The sequence below is a fragment of the Jaculus jaculus genome, chromosome 1 (genome assembly GCF_020740685.1).
Source record: "Jaculus jaculus isolate mJacJac1 chromosome 1, mJacJac1.mat.Y.cur, whole genome shotgun sequence".
Lineage (NCBI taxonomy): Eukaryota > Metazoa > Chordata > Mammalia > Rodentia > Dipodidae > Jaculus > Jaculus jaculus.
Window position 1 is genome coordinate 206,416,055 of NC_059102.1, and position 18,650 is coordinate 206,434,704.

The 18,650-nt window shown below is 38.3% G+C and overlaps 1 protein-coding gene across 5 annotated transcripts in view; it reads left to right on the forward strand.

The window, feature by feature from the left end:
• The window catches only part of Tusc3 (tumor suppressor candidate 3), a 269,847-nt gene that overhangs the window by 91,123 nt on the left and 160,074 nt on the right, over positions 1-18,650 (forward strand). For all 5 annotated transcript variants that reach the window (XM_004657096.2, XM_045141663.1, XM_004657097.2 and 2 more), the window contains exon 2: positions 5,272-5,441. In XM_004657096.2, the coding sequence (XP_004657153.1) occupies positions 5,272-5,441 (170 nt within the window). The remainder of the gene's footprint in view (positions 1-5,271; positions 5,442-18,650) is intronic.

An 18,650-nucleotide genomic window follows, 5' to 3' on the forward strand; every position in this document is an offset into this window, starting at 1 on the left:
ATACTGCTTTCCAAAGTAATATTGTGTTATTGACTTGAAATAGTGAAGCTTATTAACAACACTGTTTCATTTTTGAAGCTGTCACTTGAATCTAGGTTGACCACACTAAAGAATTATGCACAATAATTTTTTTAAGAATTTCTGTTGGTTTGGACAAATCTGTAGGAATGGATTGATCACCAGTCATTAGACACCAGTTCTATTATGCTAGATGTATTGTTTTAGAAGAAAGATTCATACATGATTATGTGAATTCCTCTGGTGAGAAGGAGATTTCATTAAATAGGAATGAGGAGATGGCTTAGCCATTTAAGTGCTTGCCTGTGAAGCCTAAGGTCCTATATTCTACTCTCCAGATTCCACCTTAGCAGGATACACAAAGGTCAGGCAAGTGCAAGGATGCACGTGCCCACTAGGTGGCACAAGTGTCTGGACTCTGATTGCAAAGCTGAGGCTCTGCTGCCAATTCTCTATCTCTCTCTATGATAAAAAAAAATACTGAATAAATAAAGTGACTATAGTGTCAAAGCATGGGTTTGATTTTCAGGTTTTAAAGCTACAGTTTTTCTCACATAGTAAATTGAATGTTTTTACAACAAAAATAATTTACAAAACATAAATATATACTTCAAAACCATTACTTTTATAACATCTGTATTCTCTTCCCAACCTATAAGCAAAAAGAAGATAATGTAGAAGTGACAAATTCCTATTTTGGCATTGCTTTGATATTTATTTGGTCTGTGGAAGTTTCATTGCATTAATTTTATCTAATATAGAATAAATTAATTGCTATTATTAATTTCTCTTAATTAATGAATTAATAGAAAGAAATTATATATGTGGTGCTGGAAATACTGGAGAAGCAGATGTGGAAGAATGGGACTAGAGCCCTGTTTCCTTTCCTGTGCAAATATCAAGAATAGATAAATACCTTAATGGAAAACCTAAAACTTTGAGGCTACTAGAGAAAAAAAAGAAATAGGACAAATACTTTGATATTGAAGCTAAGGCACAGACTTTCTGGAAATGATTCTAAGTCAAGGATTGACAAATAGAATTTCATTACATTAAAAAGGTGCATTAGCACAACAATAAACAATGAAGACAGCCTATAAAATGGGAGAAAATCCTTGCCAGCTGTACATCCAACAGGATTAATACCTGGAAAATAAAACAAGCTTCAAATATTAAACATCCTCACCCAAATCATGCAATCAGTAAATGGACAAATGAACAAACAGGTCTCAAAAAATGAAGTAACACATGTGGCCAAAAATATAGCAGTAGACACATTTCAGATATTCACACATTAAAGAGAATAATTTTATGTCAGTTGCAGGAACATGAATAAAAGTAAAAATGACATTTAAGCATAATAAACTATACTCAGACAAATACCATGATTCTTCTCAAACAGGGACCCTAGGATTCCTGTATGTTTATATGATATATATGTATATGTAATATATTTAAGTAGAAGCAGGGACTCTTTGGGAAGGTGGAGACTAACAGTGGTCAGACAGGAGAGGATATTCTATCAGAGTAAATGATATATTTCAAATGTTATTTGAAACTCATGACTTTGTGTAATAAATATATGCTAACAAAATTTCAATAATCATTTGTGAGTAGATCAGTGATTAATGTGAAATAGTTTGTAAGACAGATTGCATGTATAAATGTGCTAAAGTATTCACTTTGCCACAAAATAGCATTGTAAATTAAAACAATGACATGCCTTTTTCAGTGTTATACTAGTGGTATAAATAAATGTCTTTGTGTAAGAAAGGGAAAATGAGGGGATTTGGGGAAATGGCTCAGAGGTTTAAGGCCCTTTGCTTGCAAAGCCTGATGTCCTTGGTTCTATTCCTCAATATGCACATAAAGCTAGATACACAAAGTGGTACATGCATCTGGAGTTTATTTGCATTGATAGGATGCCATGACACACCCTTATTCATATTCATCTTCTCTCTCTCTCTCTCTCTCTCTCAGATAAATAAATAAAATATTAAAATAATAAAGAAATAGAAAATGAGGATGAATACCATGATCTGGTCAGACAAAATAGTGTAGTGAATTTCATATCCTAGAACATGAGTGTATTATAAGTGGCTAGGGTTTGCAAGCAAGCTTCACTGACTGCTGAGCCATATGTTCAGCTCCTTTATTTGTTTGAGAGAATGAAAATCACAATACTTTATTTTTTAAATTAAAAAAATAATTTTTTGGTTCATTTTTATTTATTTACTTGAGTGACGGAGAGATACAGAGGCAGAGATAGCTAGAGAGAGAGAGAGAATGAGAGAGAGAGAGAGAATGGGCACGCCAGAGTTTCCAGCCACTGCAAACGAACTCCAGATGTGTGCATCTGGCTAACATGGGTCCTGGGGAATTGAGTCTCGAACCGGGGTCCTTAGGCTTCACAGGCATGCGCTTAACTGCTAGGCCATCTCTCCAGCCCTTTATTTATTTTATTTTTTTGTTCATTTTTTATTTATTTTAGAGTGAGAGACTGACAGAAAGAAAGAAAGGCAGATAGAGAATAAATATTTCATATATATATTTTTTTATTAACAACTTCCATAGCTATAGACAACAAACCATGGTATTTCCCTCCCCTTCCCACTTTCCCCTTCATCATCTTTTTCTCCTATTCTCAGGGTCTTGTGTAAGTATTGCTAGGCACTTCAAGGTCTTGTATATCGAGGCCAAATTCTGTCTGGACAGTTGTATGTAAGGAGTGGTAACCTTAGTTAGTTTTTTTTTACATTAAAAATAATTTATTATAAATATTAATACTTGATTTTTGGTTTGAGGACTCTGACTTTACATAAAGGCTTACAAGTCTTAAATTTTTAAAAATACATTTTGTGTTAATCTCATAGATATTAGATAAAAGTTTCAAGGCTTAAAGGAATTTATTGATAGCATATTAATTGACTGTTATAGTAAATGTAAGGTTCAGGAGTGACCAAGACCACGGAGACTACTCTGAGGCAAAGATGGGAGTTTTTACAAAGATGGAAGTTGTTATGGGGGCAGGGTGGGAGGTGAACATGAGCCGCCAGGACTGACTCTCAAGAGTGGAGCAGTCAGTTTGGGGTTACAGATTGTGGGCTTTATAGGCTCTTCAGTTGGGGGAAGGTGAGGAAGGGAAGGAATTTTTTCTTGTTGGGGCAGTAAATCTCTGTTCTTTACATTAGCCATATGGTGAGACAAGAAGTGACCCAGTGAGAGATAAGGGTCAGTAAATCTCTGTTTTTAAGATGAGACCAGAAGTGACCAGGTGAGAGATAATGGGCAGTAAATCTCTGTTCCTGGGGCATAATGGCTGGGCAATTTCTTGAGGAATGTGGATGACCCACTCCCTTATATCTATCTCTCTGTCTCCATCCTGTTTTCTTTGGCGACTCCCTATTTGGGAAACCCATCTCAACCTAATAGTAGAGTTGAAGACTGGTACTAGTGATTAGGCATAAGATGAAAAATACTCTTATATTGCTTCTAAGAATAGAGAGTAAGAACTAAGTCTTTCTGCATAGTTGTCAAGTGCTTGGGCACAGTAGTGAGGAAGAGTGGTCTCTCTTAAAACAAGTTCTAATTTTATTATCCTTATGAAAAAGTATTCATAGTGTATTTGCAGACAGAATTTAAGCACTACCCTTTAAAAATACCTGCAACTAAGTAGTTTGTTTTGTAATGAAGATTAATTTCAATTCTTCCCTTTTTGTTACAGCAAAATCAAGACTCTTTGTTTTTAAAGCTAAAAAGTAGCCCAATAATTAGCCATATATTTTCTTCATGCAGTCATGTTTATGGGAATGTTTTCTGTCATATGACTATGGCAGGCCTTCTGCTCTTTGCCCAGGTGGCTGGGGACACTTCTCTTACCTCTTTCTCCCTGAAAGCAGATTGTGGTGTCTGCCTTCGCTTCTTGAGTTCATGCCCATTTCTGAGGGATTCATAGGGAGCTGCTATCACGTTTTTAAGGGAAAGAGATTACATTTCTCCTTAAATTGTACAGTAGAGCTGACTTAAATATAATAATTCCAGCTTCTCTTCTGACCACTGACATTTGCTTTGGTTTTGTAAGGGCAGGAAGTTCTTTTTCTTAGAGAAATACAACCTGAAGAGTTTTTTTTTTTTTCTTATTTCTTTCTGCCTCTTCCTGTTACAATGAATGCTCTACACAGACGCTAGAGGGCCCCCTCCTCCCTGCCTCCTGTGGAGCCCAATGCTCCCAACTCCTGTGCTTTCCTTCAGTCTCTGCCCCTTCCAATTGCCCCCTGCTGGCTCACTGTTGACCTCTGTCTTCACTTTTATCATTGTAATCTTGTGTCTCCTCTTTCATGCAGCTCTGTTTGTGAGATTTGTGCCATTGCATATGAACATGCAGAGAAGTTTAGCTACTTACAGGCCTCTCATTCCACATGTGCCAGTGAGTTGATGATGACAGCAGTTGTTTTTGTGGTCTCTTAATTTTTAAAAATTTTATTTATTTAGTTACTTTATATGAGAGAGAGAGAGGGGGCAGGGAGGGAGGGAGAGAGAGAGAGGGAGAGAGGGAGACAGAGAGAGAGAGAGAGAGAGAAGAGAGAGAGAGAGAGAGAGGGAGAGAGAGAGAGAGAGAGAGAGAAAATGAATGAGAATGGGCACACAGGGCCTCTAGCCACTGCAAATGAACTCTAGACACCTGTGCCACTTTGTGTATCTAGCTTACATGGGTTCTGGGGAATTGATTGCCTTAATCACTAAGCCATCTCTCCAGCTCTGCTGGGAGTTATTTTTATCTTACTAGGCTGGCCTTTTCCTTATCCTTCAAGTTAGAGAATAGAACACGTGTCTTTTAGCCTTGTTGCTTTCTGTCATTGGCATTCTTGTGTCGCTGCACTGCCTTCTCCAGGAAGCAAGTCAGAAAACAGCCTGGAAAATACCAGACCAGAGAAAAATCTAGGGAATCTGCTGCTGTGCCACCCTTGGGTCTCAACTTCCCTAACCAGCTTGCCTGCCTTCTACCTACTAGAGGTTTATTTGTTTGCATTGCCTTTTCACGTTATGAACATACTTTTCAAGTGGAAACAGGAATCATTTGGGAAAATGATGGCCAGTGACAAAAATGAATATATCACCTAAATCACCTAAACAAACCTTTAAGAAAGGTTAATTTGGTTTAAAAATCTACTCTCAATGTAATTCTATTTATAAGAGATCTAATCTGAACACTTTTAACTCCCTGTAAACTTTAACTTGTATGTTTAATTGCAGAACCTTTTGGCAGAAAAAGTAGAACAGCTGATGGAATGGAGCTCTAGGCGCTCGATCTTCCGAATGAATGGAGATAAATTCCGGAAGTTTGTAAAGGCACCACCTCGAAACTACTCTATGATTGTCATGTTCACAGCCCTTCAGCCTCAGCGCCAGTGCTCTGTTTGCAGGTAATACAGTACTGAAAAATACATACAAGGCCATCCCAGGCTTAATATCCTTATGGTACATAGGTGTAAGAAAATTAAGTCATGTTTCATTGTAAAATATAACTCCATTTAAAAGGAAAATTAGTATTCTTTGGTAGGTTAATGGTATTCCACTATGGGCTGTAAAATACCTGTTGACCCATCCTACACATAATTTGTACAAATGATTTTCTTTCTTTATGTCCTACATTTTATTTTGCCTTATTGATCATCTGGTAATATCTCTGTTCAGTATAGTAGCTCCCCCAAATGCACTCTATGCTCACAGTTAGTAAATTAATAATAAATCATAGTTAATAAAGGGGACTCTTTTGTCTAGGGAAATCAGTTTTCTGTTTGATGGCTCCAATGATTAGAAACATCTTCTAGGTGATAGGAATCAATAGTCTTAGGTGAATAAAAGATTAGTCATTATAAATGAAGAAAATCTTGCACAAGGACAAATATAATGTACATGCAATAACTACTTTTAAAACTAACATTATTTTGAAATAATGGTAAATTAGCATGTAAGACATTGGAAGAAGATCCTCTTAGCTACATTGCTATTACTTTGACAGAATGCCTGAGAAAATCAGCCTAAAGGAGAAAAGAATTATTTTATGTAAATTTTCAGAGATTTGCATCCCTACTCTTTTGACTCTGTTTGAGGTCTAAAGTACATCATAGTGAAGGGGCATGGAAAGTTGCTTACATCCTCACAGAAAGGAAGCAGAACTGGGCATGAGGACACAGACATGCCTTTCAAAGGCATAACCCCAGTATCCCACTTTCTTCAAAAAGGCCTTGCATCCCAGTAGTCCATTCAACTCTGATTTCATCAGTGTTGTAATCTGGTAATGGAAGTTAAGAGCCTTCATGACTCAATCACTTCTTACCTAGTGCCTCTAACTGGATACCAGATCTCAAATAAAAGAGCCTTAGGAACCATGGTTTCTCCACTAGTAACATGTTACAAATTATGGCACAGCACCACAGCATGTGTTGGCATTAATCAGTCAAGATACAGAGGTGCTGCATCACCACCAGTATACTGTTATTTTCCTCATACAGTAGTATATTCTATACCTGATCTTGAATTTGGCCTCTAGTTAATCTGTTTCCCATTTGTGTAATCTTGTTAATTTAAGACTGTTGTGTAACCATGAATTATATGGCCCTGTGGGCCTATAGGCTTTACTTAGCATTATTCCCTCAAAGTATTGTTGCATCTATCAGCAATTAATTGTTTTTATTACTGAATATTAATTTCATGGGAGAATTGCTATAATTTACTTTGCCATATGTTTCTTAAAGATCACTTGGATTATTTCCAATTTTAGTCTACTACAGGTTGAATATTCTTAATCTGAAATCCCAAATGCTTCAAAATGCTGAGCACTGATAATGATGTCTGGTGACACTCTACTCCTGAGCCAATGTACTACGTTATACTCAAAAAGCACACAGTAACAACACTACATGGAATTACTTTCTAGTTATGTGTATAATTTTTTTGTGATGCGTATTTATTTTATTTGTGGACATGATTTGACAAAAAAAGTGTAGAAAAATCTGAAATAATCCTTAACCTTAAACAACTGTTGTCTCAAACATTTTAGATAAAATGTGTTTAACTTACATTAATATTCCTATGAACTTTCTCTCAAGTACTGATGAAAATTATTTGCCTTTGTATATGCTTATTAATCTGTTGCACATATTTTCAGGTGCTTGTCATCCAGCCTTGTATGAAATACCTGTTCATGTGTTTTTTGCCCATTTCTAATAAGATTTTTCAAGTATTTCTCATATACTTTCTAACATGTTCTTTCTGAGATATGTGGTTCTCAAACACTCCTAGTCTTGATTTTATCTTTCTATTTAATTATTAGTTCTTTTAATGTTAATGAGGTTTAGCTTATTAGCTTTTACATTTATAGCTTTTCAAAACCTAAAGGACTCTCTGTCTCAGCTCTGTATACCAAAGAATTTTCTTTCCTAGTTTTGAATTTTTCTATTTAAAAATTTGATCTGAGGCTGAAGAGATGGCTTAGCAGTTAAGGTACCTGCCTACAAAGCCTAAGGACCCATTTTTGACTCCCCAGATCCCATGTAAGCCAGATGTACAAGGTGTTGCATGTGGAAGGTTGTACATGCATGCAAGGTGGAGTATACATATGGAGTTTGCAGTGGCTGGAGGTCCTGGTGTGCCAATTCTTTCTCTCCTCTCTCTCTCTTTCTTTGAACTGACCTTTCTTTTGGAGATACCATTCAGTTTTTCATCAGCAAGTATAATATAAAATATAGATTTTTTTGAAAAAATTACCTTTATGAAACTGAAGTTGTTCATCTTTATTTATTCTTTTCTATTAGTTATCTATATAGTGTGTATACAGCCATGATGTTACCATAGTTAGCCTTCTCCCGGTCATCCTGCTCTTCCCCTCCAACCCCCCCCCCGGCAGATTGTGGGTGTTGCATTATGGCGTTGGCCCTCAGTTATGGGGGAGAGGCAGTGTCTCTGTGCATAATGACCCAACTTATGGCTCTAACAATCTTTCTTCCCCCATTTCCATGAATTTCCCTGAGCCATGTTGGGTTCATTTTAGGTCTATTTCAGTGATGGGAGGTCTTGGGAATCTTTGTGTCTCCAGATATCTGATTTGTAGGAGTTGAGTGTTCTCTGTGTCTGTCTCCTTCACCCTTATGCTGGTACCAGGTTCACTGAGAAAGCATCTCTTGCTCATTAACCCACTAATTCTATGGTTTCAGCTGGTGCTCAGGTAGTGTGCAATGGGCTGATTCTTTCCTCTGGTTCTGTGTCCATCTGAAAAAGAGAAGTAAAATCTCCAACAGAGAGTGAGGTCAGTGCCAGATGCATGTATACCTATTATTATTTTACAGACAAATTAATAGGTATAGGCCCTCTTGTAGTTGGAGAGTGGCTCAATTTTGGATATGGTTGTTTCCCCATTCCAGGTATGGGTTCTGTTCCACTGAGCAGATCTGTTAGCCAAATCAAGAGCAGGTGGTTACCCACCATGGCTGTGTGCCACTATTGCACTTGTGTGAGCATCATGTCAGGTTGATTGCTGTTGAATAACTTAGAGCACAATTTGCTTAGACAGATGTTGGTTATTTTCCCCCAGTCGCTCATGTAACACCTTCTGGCACTAGAAAAGCTAACTAACTGTATGGGGATTGACTCTTCTGGTTTCCAGCCACATTGCTCCATGTTCTGTCTCAACAGCATATGGTGTCTCTGGCAGTAGGGTCTTACCATTATTTGGTGGGTCATCAAGTACTCTGACAGAATTCTGTCTTCCTTTGAGAAAACTTGTAGGTCTCTGATTAACAGCATTGTGGATGTCACCAACATGCTGGTACTGGGAGTTACAGCTCAGTGTCAAGAGAGAAGAAGAAAGCAAAATATAGGTAATATAAAAGAGAAAGAGAGAAAAGAAAGAGAGAAAAAAACAGGAGAAGTTGAGGATATTCTTTATCATTCATTTTATCCATATTACTCAATGGCTTTGTAGTATAGCTTTAGATCAGGTATGGTGATGCCTCCAGAGGTGTTTCTTTTGCTGAGGATATGCTTGTATATCTGAGGCTTTCTGCCATTTCATTTGAATTTTGAGATCTTTTTTTTCTATCTCTGTGAAGAAAGATGTTGGGATTTTTATTAGTATTATATTCAATCTACATATTGCTTTTGGTAAGCTCGCCATTTTCACAATGTTAATTCTACCTATCCATGAATATGGGAGGTCTTTCCCTTTTCTCAGGTCCTCCTGATTTTCTTTCTTAAGTGTTTTTATGTTTTTACTGTAAAGGTCTTTCACCTCCTTGGTTAATATTATTTCAAGGTATTTTTTGATGCTATTGAAAATGGGACAGTTTCACTTATTTCTTTCTCTGTATCTTTGTCTTTTGCATATAGAAAGGCTACTGATTTTGTGCATTGATTTTATATCTGGCTACTTTACTGAAGGAGTTAAACACTTTAAGAGTTTTGAGATGGAGGTTTTTTGGGTCACTCATGTATAGAATTATGTTGTTTGCAAATAGGGCTAACTTAACTTCTTCCTTTCCAATATGTATCTATTCTATTTCTTTCTTACTGTCTTATTGTTTGAGTTTGAACTTCCAGTACTATGTTGAAGAGCAGAGGTGAGCATCCCTGTCTTATTCCTGATCTCAGTGGTATTCTTTCAGTCTCTCCCCATTAAATATTATTTGGGCTTTAGGATCTGTATATGTAGCCTTTATGATGTTGAGACTGTCCGCACAGATTCTCTTCAATGTTTTGATCATGAAGTGATACTGTTTTTTGTCAAAGGCCTTTTCTCCATCTATTGAGATGAACATGTGTTTTTTTGTTTAACCTTATTTATGTGATTCGTTGCATTGACAGATTTCCATATTGTTGAACCATCCCTGTGTTGCTGGGATGAAGCATACTTGATCCAGGTCAATAATGCTTTTGATGTGCTGTTGAATTTGGTTTGCAAGGACTTTGTTCAGGTTACTTTTGGTTTGAAGTCTACCTGCTTGCTTCCTATTTCCATTTGCTTGGAATATAATTTTCCATCCTTTCACCCTGAAGAGGTGTCTGTCTATAGTAGTGACATGGGTTTCTTGAAGACAGCAGATTGAGGGGTCTAATTTGCTTATCTACCCTGTTAGCTTATGTCTCTTGATGGGTGAATTAAGGCCCTTAATATTTAGAGTAATAACTGTGAGGTTTGATTTTAATACCTGCCATATTGAGGTTGGTGTTTTCTTGTCCTTTGTAGTTTTTGTGCCTTCTTAAAGCTTTGTTATTGTTGTCTGCTTCCCGTAGGCACTTGAGGTTGGTTATTTGAATCTTCTATGTGGAGCATCCCCTGAAGTACTCTGTGTATGTTTAGCTTTGTGTTTATATAGTTGTATACCTGAGTTTTATTGTACAAAGTTTTTCTTTCACCATCTACTTTGAAGGTTACTTTTGCTGGGTAGAGTAGTTTGGGTTGAAAGACCTAAGTTCTTCGAGTTTGCAGTGTTCCAGTCCAGGCCCTTCTGGCTTTTAGGATTTCCATTGAGAAATCTGAAGAAATTCTAATGGGTTTTCCTTTATATGTAACTTGTTGTCTCTCCCTAGCTGCCTTTTTTGAGTTGATGTTTAGAGTCTTAATGATAATATGTATTGGAGAATTTCTGGTTTGGTCCAGTCTGTTTGGAGTTCTGCTAGCTTCTTATAACTTGTTGGGACTATCTTTTGAGAGAGTAGGAAAATTTTCTTTGATAATTTTGTTGAGTAAGTTTTCCATGCCTTTGATCTGAATTTCTTCGCTTTCTGGTATTCCCATGATCCAAATGTTGGGACATTTAAGGGTATCCCACAGTCCCCTCATGTTCTGTTCACAGAAATTTTTGAACTTGTTGAAACTTTTGGTCTCACAAACTGTTTCTTCTGATTTGTTTTCCAATTCTGAGTTTCTGTCCTCCACATGGCTGACTCCGTATTCTTGAGAGCTTCTATAGAGATTTGTGCTTGTTCAGTGTTCATATTTTCTACTGCTTTTTTATGTTTAGTTTCTAACCCTCTTTTGAGTTTGTTTTGCAGATTTTCTTAATGCTTCTTGGAGTTCATCCTTGTTTTTTTTTTTTTTTTTTTTTTTTTGTCTTCATTGAGCTTAGCCAGCAGGTTGTTGAGGACCTCTTCCTATTTTTTTTTTTTTTCTCTCTCTCTTTCTCCGTAAGATCATTTAACTGTCTTCAGAACACTTCCTGGTTCTTTTCTAGTATGTCTAATCTAGTGAGCATACCATTCATACAATTATCAGTCCTTTGTTGAGTCTCTGCAAGTTCTGCTATTTGTTTGGCCAGAGTTGCATAGTTTGTTTCTTCATTTTGGGGTTCTGATCCTATTGTCTTTTCTGTGTTTTTATTAGAGACATCCATTGAGGGAATGGGCAATCTAGCTTGATTTACTTGCATCTGATTTTTAGTGCTAATCCTTTTTTGCTGTGGTCTGCCCATTACAATGTTTCAGAAAGCCTAGGGTGTGGGATACTAGCCTGCTGGTCAGGCATGGCAGTGGGGGGTTCACGGTAAGTGGGACGATGATCACCCATGGAATTCAGAAAAGCTAGGGTAGAGGTACTAGCCTGGTCCCTGTTTGGTGGTGGGAGGGGACTGCATCGAGAGGTAAGGCAATTGCCCACTCAGCTCTTATGGGCTGGGCGAAGACATCAACTTGGTTGGAGATCACCCACAGGGGTCAACAAGGCTGGATGGTAACTGCAACTCAGGCATCCAGTTGCGTGTGGGGGATAGCAAGGCTGGGATGAACTGCATTCATGTGTGCAGGGCACAGCCAGGCTGGGGGAGGCTGGTGATTGCGCCTGCCCATAGGAGAGTGCAAGGCTGGGCAGGAATGGCTATCACAAATGCAGGCAGGGGACAACAAGGCTGGGGAGAGGGGGGTAGACACCAGAGATCGTGTGGGCTCATGGGGAACAGCTAGGCTGGAGGAGGAAAGGTGATTGTATGCACCTGCAAGGGACAGCAAATCTGGGCTGGAAAGGCCGAACACCAATCCTGTCCAGATTTTCCTGGCTGGAAAGCCTAGGGCCGAGGACCTAGCGTCCTAGCTTGAGTCCACTTAGCCTGCAGTTAGTACAGGAGGGACCGCCTAATGGGACTGCGGCTAGGATGGTTGCTTGGGGGGGATGGTGGTGTTAGGAAATCCAGGAGTGTGGGAATCAGTGCATTCCCTATTTTGCTCCTCCACACCCTCCCACTGGAAGCCTACTACAAGCCCCTAAACAAAAATTACTACTCCCCAACCTTAAGGGTCTTGGCCTTTTCTTCCCTGTGAGGTGAGGTTAGGCATAAGCCATCTTGACTGGAAGTCCTTTATTTTTAAGGTATTTAAGAATTTCCATTTTTTTTTTCATAACTGGGTATTAGATTTTGTGATAATTATTTTGGTATTAGCCAATATGACCTTTTGTTAATTAACCCTGTTGATTGGCTAATTGGCTGATATAGCCAATAAGATTTAGTTTTAGATTTTGAACCAATTTTTTTGTATATACTGTACCTTTATCGTACAATATTTTTGTTTTCCTAGATCGTGTTTGCCAATGTTTTCTTGAAGATTGATGCATTTGAGTTCATTATAAGTATTAAGCCATAGTTTCCAATTTTTTTTATTGCCCGTGGTCTACTTTTAGTATGAGGTTAATGTTAGCATCATTCTTGCTTGTTTTGCCAATTGTCCTTAGTTTCAGTCGGGCCCCTTTTGACATATGTTGGGGCAGCTCTCTCCTTAGGATCTGCATCTATCTGAAAAAGAGAAGCAGGTCCTCCAACGGAGAGTAAGTTAGCACCCGGAAAATTGAGATAACACTTACTTTTTTGATAGAGAGTTTGATAGGTGTAGGCCCTCTTGTATCCCATGATTGATGGTAGCTTGATATTGGAGAGTGCGCTTATGTTTGGGTATGGTTCTGACTTGTTTCCCAGCTCCAGCTATGGGTCTCATACCACTGAGGGGATCAGTTAGCCAAATCAAGAGCAGTTGGTTCCCCACCATGGCTGTGTGCCACTATTGCACTTGTGTGGGCATCACATCCGGTTATTTGTTGCTAGTTAGGTTAGACGATGAGTTGCTTGGATAGATATTGGTCATTTCCCCCAGTCGCCCGTGTAGCACCTTCTAGTACTAGACACGCTGACTGTCTGGGGACTGACTCTCTCTTGGCTTCCAGCCATGCCATTCCATTTTACGTGTCAGCTGCTTTCGAGCTCTAGTGGATATTAAGGTTATTAATTACTTGGGTCGATTAAATCATCAGTTTTACACTAACTTGCAGACCAAAGGAATTTACACATTATGAAATGTTTGTGCACAATCTGATGTCAGAGAAGACAGAGAAACAAAGTCTTGAAAAGCAGTACTCCAGATGCTCTGAGTTCTCCTTACAATAAATGCGTGGGACAATGCTTAAGAATGCTTGCACTCTTAGAATTGTTGGCTGTAAAGCTGTACTTAGAAAAGATCACATATGACTTGGCAGTTTAGATTTTATTTGGGGGTGAGAGACAGCAAGAGCAAGTGAGTGAGTGAGAGAGAGAGAGAGAGAGAGAGAGAAAGAGAGAGAGAGAGAGAGAGAAGGAGGGAGGGAGAATATGGTTATACCACGTCCTCCAGCTGCTATGTAGCAACTCCAGACACATGTGCTACTTTGTGCATCTGGCTTATGTGGGTCCTGGGATATCAAACCTAGGACCTTTGACTTTGCAGGCAAGAGCCCTAACCACTAAGTAATCTCTCCAGCAGTCTTATTATTAATTTTTCTTTTGGCAGTGTGTGTTCATTGTATGAGTGCAGGTATGTGTATTGCAAAGTGTATAAGTAGAAGTCAGAGGACAACTTTTGGGTATTGGTTCTAGCCTTTCACCTCCTTTTTAGCAGAGGTGCCTGATTGTTCACTTTCTTATTCTTGTTTCTTGTTTCTTGGCCTGGAAGCTTCCAGAGGATTCTCCTACCTCTGTCTACATTCTCTCCCATAAGCATTCTGGTATTGAAAATGCCCACTAGTGCACCCAGCTTTTAGGTGGATTCTGAAGAGCCAAACACAGGTACTCAGGTTTACATGGCAAGTGGTTATTCACTGAGCCATCTCCCCAGCCCCTTAGGTGGGTAGGTAGTTACGTATGTATGTATGTATGTACATCCACACATTCCATACATGTACAAATGAATATATATGTATGCATTTTCTTTGAGGAGGTATGGAAATGAAAAAGCCTTCCTTGGGATGCCACGTAGTATTTAAGGTTTGCCGTGGACTGACTCTCGGGGAGATCAGGACCGAGGGAGAACAAGGGCGAAGGCTCAAGGAGAACTCGGGATTCGGCGAGGAAATGACAGACAGACACACTCTAAGTTGAATATGCTGCTGCAATTTACTGAAGGTTTCATGAAGGTTTTATACAGATTGAACAGGGAAACTTAGCAAGCCAACAAGTGATCACAGAAATCATTAATCTAAACAATCTTAAGTATTGTTCTATTGTAAGCATACATGTAATATTTATCAGGCAGGAATGTACCCATTTTTTAAGAAGGACGTCTTGCATCATTGACCACAGCTTTACATGAATAGAAGCTTGGGGTAAGGGATGTAAGGTGAACAATAGGTTATTTATTTTTTATAAACCGAGCAGAGAGCCATCTCTTGTCACTTATTAGATTATTTATATAATCCTCATATTCATTATAAAAGTGTTTCTATCCAAAAGACCACCAATATTTTAAGGCTGGTTTAATGTTTTTTAGGAATTTTTTTTCTTACTTGTCTAGAGTATAAGCACCAAGGCTTACGTGTCTTTGTTAAGTATTTCATAAATGGAAGAGAATGCCATAGCCTTCTTTTTCCTTCATAATTTATTCATTTATTACCGAATTTATCATATCCTCCCTCATAGGGGAGTGGAACTAAGTAGATTCCAGCTCTAGGAGTCCACCATCTGCCCTTGATCAAGTACTGAACATATCCCCCAGGAAGTTTCCTGGTGGGAATGTCTAAGTTTTGTAACTCCTTTTCTGTAGAACTGTCATGCTTCTTATGAACACTACCGATCAACATTTCTACTTTCATATTCTCAGGCTCAGTATCGTTCTCAAACATCATAAGCTATTTCTACTCTACACCATCTAAAAACTGTTTTAGAGTTAATTTTTTATTCCTAGTAGAGTTATACATTTCCTCCATTGCCCTAATCATAGGAGGGGCACATTCAATACTCAAATTGTTTTTTGTACTCTGATTGTGTGCATGATTAATAGTAAGCGTAGCGTAGAAACTAGCTGTTCTTTGACAAACAGCTAGAAGGAAGCAGGAAAGAACAGAGCGCAGAAAACAGCACATTGGCGCCAGTAATCGGGTCTTTGTGACTTCTTATGGGCAGCAGGAACCATTACAGTAACTGACTGCCAAGGGGTCACCGGGGGCATCCCTCCAAGGAGTGCTGGCCCTCTGTCCTCAGCTCTCTTCCAGTACAGAAGCATCTCTGCTTGCTACACAGGCAAGGGCGCCGTGGACGTAGCAAAGGTTCATTATGAAACCAGAATTTATGGTTTCCTAATGGAAATCTGTATGATTCAAGGTTTTCTTTCTCTGGCTAAGCAGTTTAGGAGCATCAACTACCCTTAGAGAATTTTGGGAGGTAAATTAAGTCGCTGGTTTTAGTGGACTGCAATTTTTTAACTGTGGGTTAAAAATTCGGATGGGGTTCAGAGAGAGATGTCGCAAACTAATAAACTAGGTGTGTTAACAGCCCTTCCAATAAGTGGGCTACAAATTTCATGTAGAAGTAGAATCAGATTGAGAATTAGAAAGTTCTTAAGGGTTTCCTAAAGGAATACAAGGGTGATGATTTCTATTTTTTTAATATTTTATTTATTTATTTGAGGGAGGAAGAAGGAGGGAGAGAGAATGGGTGCACCAGGGTGACCAGTCACTGCAAATGAACTCTAGACACCTTGTGCATCTGGCTCATGTGGATCCTGGGGAATTGAACCTGTGTCCTTTGGCTTTGCAGGCAAGAGCCTTAACCAGAAAGCCATATCTCCAACCCAGATGCTGATTTCTTAATGGAATTGAGAAATTTAAGGAACTGTGAGGCTGCTATAATGTCTTGATCATACATCTGAATGTTGAAATAGTTCAGATGATACCAAAGCATGAGAGGAAAGGACAGCTGAAAGAGGGCTGCTTTGAAGTTTTTTAGGTAAGGATAATAAATTAGGTGACAGGATGACAGTATTTTAAAGGAGGATCTGTTAAATAATTGTGATTGAGCACTAATCTTGAGATTTGTCATTGAACCAAAGACCATTCTATGGTAAACCCAGAGCATAGTGGGAAGAGTGTATCAGAGTGTCCAAGGTGACAACTAAGCTGATAAAGTAAAAAGGAGTTTCAGGAAAACCTCTTCAGGTTACACACACACACCATACATATACACACACTGTGTACCCATACACATGCAAATTGTGTAACCATACATACACACTCTGTACCCATATACACAAACCATATATATATATCCACAAAGAATTTTTTTTGAGGCAGGGTCTCAAAACATATAGCCAGGAGTAGCCTGAAACTAGCTTTGTGGCCCAGGCTTACCTCAAATTTGTAATCCTCCTGTTTTATCCTCATGAGGACTGGGATTACAGGTGTGTGCCACCATACCCTGGTGTATTAATTGTTATTATAAATTACGCCTGAAGGAAGTTGTATATACATTCAGAATGCCACCTGTAAGCAGCAGTGTTCTTTTCTCTTTCCATATGAATTTTCCTGGGCTGTCATTTCTAAGACTCTTTGGAAAGTTCCAACTATTAAAAATCATGTGCACTCCAATGTGAGATAATTGCTTTTGTCTTTTTCTTTTCTTTAAGGAAATGTAATTTTCCTGTCATGTTGATGTCAGTTCAGACAGATGCTCTGGTTACTTCTTTGCAGGAAAGTGGGAACTAAGCTTCTGGCCTTGGTTAGATCCATTTTGAAAATCAGTCTGCTCTTCTGTCACACAGTCAGTTTATTTACAAATTTCAGAATTCAATTCTCAGCTCCCTCCTTGTTAATGTCAAACTCCTTGGCCAAATAAAGTTGTTAATTATGTCTACCCAGTACAATTCTCACTTCTTTTAAGTGTTAGCTCCACACTTTATTTTATTTTACTGTGAAGAATATTCCCATAATTGCCACATTTTGTAGATGTGTTCTCACATAGTTACTCATCTCCTCCAGAATTTACTACCAATCCTAAGAACAAAATATCCCCTGTTAAGGCTATTACATGGATCAATATATCGAAAGAAAAAAAAAGTCCAATTGAAAGAGAATAAATATATTTTTTGGTTTTTGACTTGAAAAATCAAGCAAATTTATGTGTAAACAAAGTTCTGTATATGTGCTAGAGATTCATTTATTATAGATTTCAAATGAAACATACTAATTTACAAAAATTTTTGAAAACATTAATGATGATGTATTACATTGACCTTTTTAAAAATAAATTTTATTTTATTTATTAGAGAGAGAGAGAAAGAGGAAGAGGAAGATAGAATGAGTATGCCAAGGCCTCTAGCCACTGAAGACTAACTCCTGATGCATGTAGTATCACCTTGTGCATCTCGCTGGCTTATGTAGGTAGTGGGGAATTAAACCTGGATTCTTAGTCTTTGTAGGCACCTTAACTGCTAAGCTATCTCTCCTGCTCTACATTGATATTTGTATACAAATTTATGTATGTGTGTATATATGTAAATATATATGTACATACCCATATATAAACTCATGAATAATGTAGATTCACATTATCTTAAAAGGGAGACATGAGAAAATTATGTATTATGGATGATGGCATTCAGGTTGACAAATTGCTTAATTTACTTGATGTCAGATAGCTAATAATGTCAATGTAGGGGTTTGTGATTCCCAAGCTAACAGTTCTTTTATTTATTTATATTTTTTTCTCAATTTTATTAAACATTTTCCATGATTATAAAAAGTATCCTATGGTAATACCATACTCCCCCCCTTTTCCCATTTGAAATTCCCTTCTGCATCACATCCATGCCCCATCTCAATAAGTCTCTCCTCTATTTGGATGCCATGATCCTTCCTTCCTCTTATGCTGGTCTTGTGTAGGTAGTGTCAGGCATTATGAGGTCATGGATAACAAGGCCAATTTTTTGTCTGGAGGGAGCATGTTGTAAGGAGTCCTACCCTTCCTTTGGCTCTTACATTCTTTCCGCCACCTCTTTCGCATTAGACCCTGAGCCTTGGAACGTGTGATCGAGATGTTACTTGGTATTCTAGTTACTTCTTTCCAGCATGATTATACCTTCTGAGTTGTCCCAAGGTCACTGCCATCTGAAAAGAAAAGATTCTCTATCCAAAGTGAGAGTAGCATTAATATAAGGGTATGAATATTAAGAGAAGTGCTTATTGGGCACTTTGATAAGTATAGTATATACACTAATCCAGACATCGGCAGATGTTACAACCCTAGGGCTCATGACTACCCCTGTTTTAAGTTTTCGGTATCAGGGATGTATTCCCTCCCTTGGAGCAGACCTCCAGACCAATTGGAGGGCAGTTGGTTTCCACCATGACA